The sequence below is a fragment of the Apis laboriosa genome, unplaced genomic scaffold (assembly GCF_014066325.1).
Source record: "Apis laboriosa isolate Shangri-la unplaced genomic scaffold, ASM1406632v1 scaffold47_cov149, whole genome shotgun sequence".
Taxonomy (NCBI): Eukaryota; Metazoa; Arthropoda; class Insecta; order Hymenoptera; family Apidae; genus Apis; species Apis laboriosa.
In genome coordinates this window covers 3835689-3839482 of record NW_025223437.1, presented here as the reverse complement: position 1 = coordinate 3839482, position 3794 = coordinate 3835689, and the positions used below count along the sequence as shown (strand labels likewise).

The window sequence follows — 3794 nt, the reverse complement described above, 5'->3', positions numbered from 1 at the left end:
AAAAAAAAAAAAAAAAAAAAAAAAAAAAAAAAAACAAATGCCATAGTCACCCCATCGTGTAACTTGTCCGCGGCCGGAAACGGCCGACTCAGTCTGACTAACCTTCGATTTCAGGTCCTCCTGTCGAGGTGGGCGTCACCATGTACGTCTTGAGTATCAGCTCGCTATCCGAAGTGAAAATGGTACTATACCTCCTAGGTCTTACTCAGTCATATACGCTGAAAATCGACTTTATCTAACATCATTTTCGATCATTCGATTAAAAAAGAAAAAGAAACATTTCCCCCCCCCCCCCACCCCATTTGCCCGAGCAACCACTTCTCTTTATTAGTGCCCGTGTGAAACAATTCGTCGATCTGGCCGTCAATCGTTACTGCCCACGATCTTTCATGTACATATACCGACACGATGCACATATACACACGGAACGAATACGAACATCCACCTATATATATATATATATATAGGTATATATATATACACATATATATGTATATATACACACGTAAAACAACGAACACACACGTATACACACGTATATATTACGCACACTCTCATGTACACTTACAACGTGAGTGCATGCACGCGCACAGGAATGCAATAGATTCTCCTTATGAAAGCTCCTTCGTTCCTTGTCGCTGGCATAACATTCGAAAGATCATAGCTGATAGCCTTTCCCTTTCACGCGAGCAAAAAGTAAGTTGGAAATGCTTGGTAACTTGGTATTTACAATTTTCTATGCTCGAAATGGGCATAGATTTTTCAGGCGATCAATTTTAAAAATGATCGGGAAATGGCGGCGGATAAAATGGTGATTTATTTTCGGGATTTTCGGGGAAACGCGTGTACCGCAAGTAAAATAACTGGAATAGGGAGCAAAGTTAAACGTTAATGGTGAGTATTAAATCTTTCTTTTTTTTTTTTTTTCCATCCATCCAAAGCTCGAAATTGCATTTGTATGTATATATACACTATGAATGTGTATGTACCTTCATTGTGATTGCATCGTAACATGTATTTTATTTAGAAAAGAAAAGAAATAAAGAATCGTGATGCAAATCGAAAAACAAATGTGTCGTTGTTGAAAAAAATTTTTAAAATTTAGCGAAAGATATATCATTAATCATTAGCTTTCTTAGATTAGATAGAATTAGAAATACGTTTACAGCATGGATAGAAGAAAATCTCGTGTTTGATCATTCGAATCCTCCATATTTGCCCAAACTTATTCCAGTTATTTTATTCGCGTATACATATTTATAAAAAGAAAAAGGACAAAAAGTTGCGAAAAAAATATTACTCCTTTATACATTTATATATATATATATTCTACGATACGACTCGAACGCAATTCTTTTCCGTATCGAATTTTTCGAACGACAAAGAAGACATCCAATCGCCATTTCTTTTCAAAACTGATGATCGATCATCATCCCGAAAAGAAAAAAAAAAAAAACCTTCCTCCCTCCTCCTCCTCGAAATATTTCAAATAACAGGAGGACAAAGAAGCGTTCGAAGTTTTAAATACAATTTTCCGGATTACTTCTCCGGATTGGATGTCGGCCGATCGCGCAATAACGTCGCCGTGATCGATCGCCACCCCGTGAGACGTGCACGAGATAATCGATTAATTGCAGCCCGACCACAGGAAATTCGTAGGTTTAATCCGGTTCTATCGCGAGGGGGAGAGGAGGGAAGAGGAGGGAAGAGGCGGATAGGGCGTTCGTTCGCCCATTCGTTCGCCCGTTCCCTCGCCTCCCCCCCCGCGCGTTTCGAGGGCCGATTGGCGTTCCGTCGATGAAATTAGTTCGGTTGCCGTGCACAGAATCGCATCGCCTCGGGCTGTGCGCCTCCTTTGATCTACTCCTCGTTCGTCGCGAGTCGAACACCCTCACGACACAATCGTGTAACGCGATTACGTTAGGAGTTACGCGCCTCCTGTTTCGGTGTGCAACATTCCTCGACATTGCCACGAAATGCCGATCGATCGCGTCGAAATTTTTAATTCGTCGTCGAATACTTCGTACGTGTCGACAAACGAGTATCGATACGATATAGATGGAACAGATTGATTTTAACTTTAGGATCTTTTGAAAAAAAAGAGAAAATGTTTCTCTCTCTCTCTTTCTCTCTGTCTCTCTTTATATAGGTATTTTTTTTTTTTTTTTTCCTATCAAGTGTATCAAACGAGAGTATCTAACGGATGGTAATTAAGCTACGGTTTGTTTGCCTTTTTTGTTTTTTTTTCTATTGACTTTTCTGAATTTTTTATTTTATATTTGCACACCGCCGAGAGATTCGGTATTGATTTTATCTTACTGAAAAGGTAAAAATACATAACGGCGAAATTGTTGTTTCCCTCGGCTCGTAAACAATCGGATATCGTTCCCATTTCGAGTTGCAAAAATACGAATGCGAATTTGGCTAACCTTTGATATTTATACGATCGAATAATATATATATATATATTTTTCGCGATAAAATTTACACGTTCGAGCGGAAATTTTTCTTTTTTTTTTTTTTTTTCAAATTCTCCTCCGAATCAACGCAACAAGCGCAACGACGTTTAATAAAACGCATAAAAACCGTAAGTAGCGAAGGTTATATTCGGTTCACAACGAGGCAGGCCAACAAAATTTGGTCGAAAGGTGTGACGATCAGCTTGATTGACATTGCATTAAGTCCGGCTGGTTGCCACGATAGCGACTCGTGTTAACGAGTTAGAATTAATTGTGCGCGTGCATGGACAACAACAACAGATACCAGAACACCGGAAGAACACCGAAGCCATCCTCGTGGCGCGAGAGACCACGAGCAGTATGTAACACGACAAAAAAAAAAAAGAAAAAAGAAAAACACTACACCAACCGATACCAAAAATGGACAAAGTACTATTTCGCGTGTATGAAACGATCGAAATGCTCGCAACCGCCAAAAGTAGGTTACACTCAGAAAAAAAAAAAAAAAAAAAAAAAAAAAAAAGGAAACGATCGAATTCTAAATCGTAGTTAGAGATCGGTTCGTGACAATAGTGATCTGGCCCCGTGATATACGTAGTCCGATTGGATGGTTTGTATCTGTTATTACACGCATAGTTTTTAGATGAAGCACAAACAAGTATTATTACACTATTTATTATCTTATTTTTTATTCACTATCTCTCTCTTTCTTTCTCTCTCTCTCTCTCTTTTTCTTTCTCCCTCTCTTTCTCGTCGAATCAAATGACGACGAGATTACGAGTACTACTTACTATTACTATTACTATTGATTTTTTTTCTTTTCCTTTGCATATTGTATTTACATACATATATATATATATATATATACATATACATTCTGAATATACGGCCTGATCTTACGTTTTTCCGAGTGTAGACCAAGTTTATTAAACTCATTTTCCGCTTGTTACTTTCTTCTTTTTTTTTTTTTTAGCTTTTTTTTTTAAGCTGGTCTGCTCTTGCAACTTGAAATTATTTATTACAAAATAAAAGAAAAAGAAGAATCGTGATCACACAAGGACTATAATAATGAAACAAGCTGAACGAAGCTACCGTTGTGTTTCCTCTCTAAGTAGAAATAAATAGTATCTTGTTCAATTTTGGACTCTATATATATATATATGAATATATATTATATATATAATACATTATACGCACGAACCGTCCCGTTTAGACCATTTTTTTTTAGACGCTAGCTGCTATGCCGCGGTTGCTAAGATGGGCTGCCCGCCTGCCACCAATTATATTATATTATATTATATTATATCTCTCTCTCTCTATATATATATATATATA

At 37.4% G+C, this 3794-nt stretch overlaps 1 protein-coding gene across 13 annotated transcripts in view; it reads left to right on the top strand.

Moving 5' to 3' along the window:
* The window catches only part of LOC122716650 (gamma-aminobutyric acid receptor subunit beta), an 83574-nt gene that overhangs the window by 51559 nt on the left and 28221 nt on the right, over positions 1 to 3794 (top strand). For 7 of the 13 annotated variants that reach the window (XM_043939934.1, XM_043939931.1, XM_043939926.1 and 4 more), the window contains exon 3: positions 115 to 182. The exons of the other annotated variants lie outside the window; for them this stretch is intronic. In XM_043939934.1, the coding sequence (XP_043795869.1) occupies positions 115 to 182 (68 nt within the window). The remainder of the gene's footprint in view (positions 1 to 114; positions 183 to 3794) is intronic. 13 annotated transcript variants of the gene reach the window in all.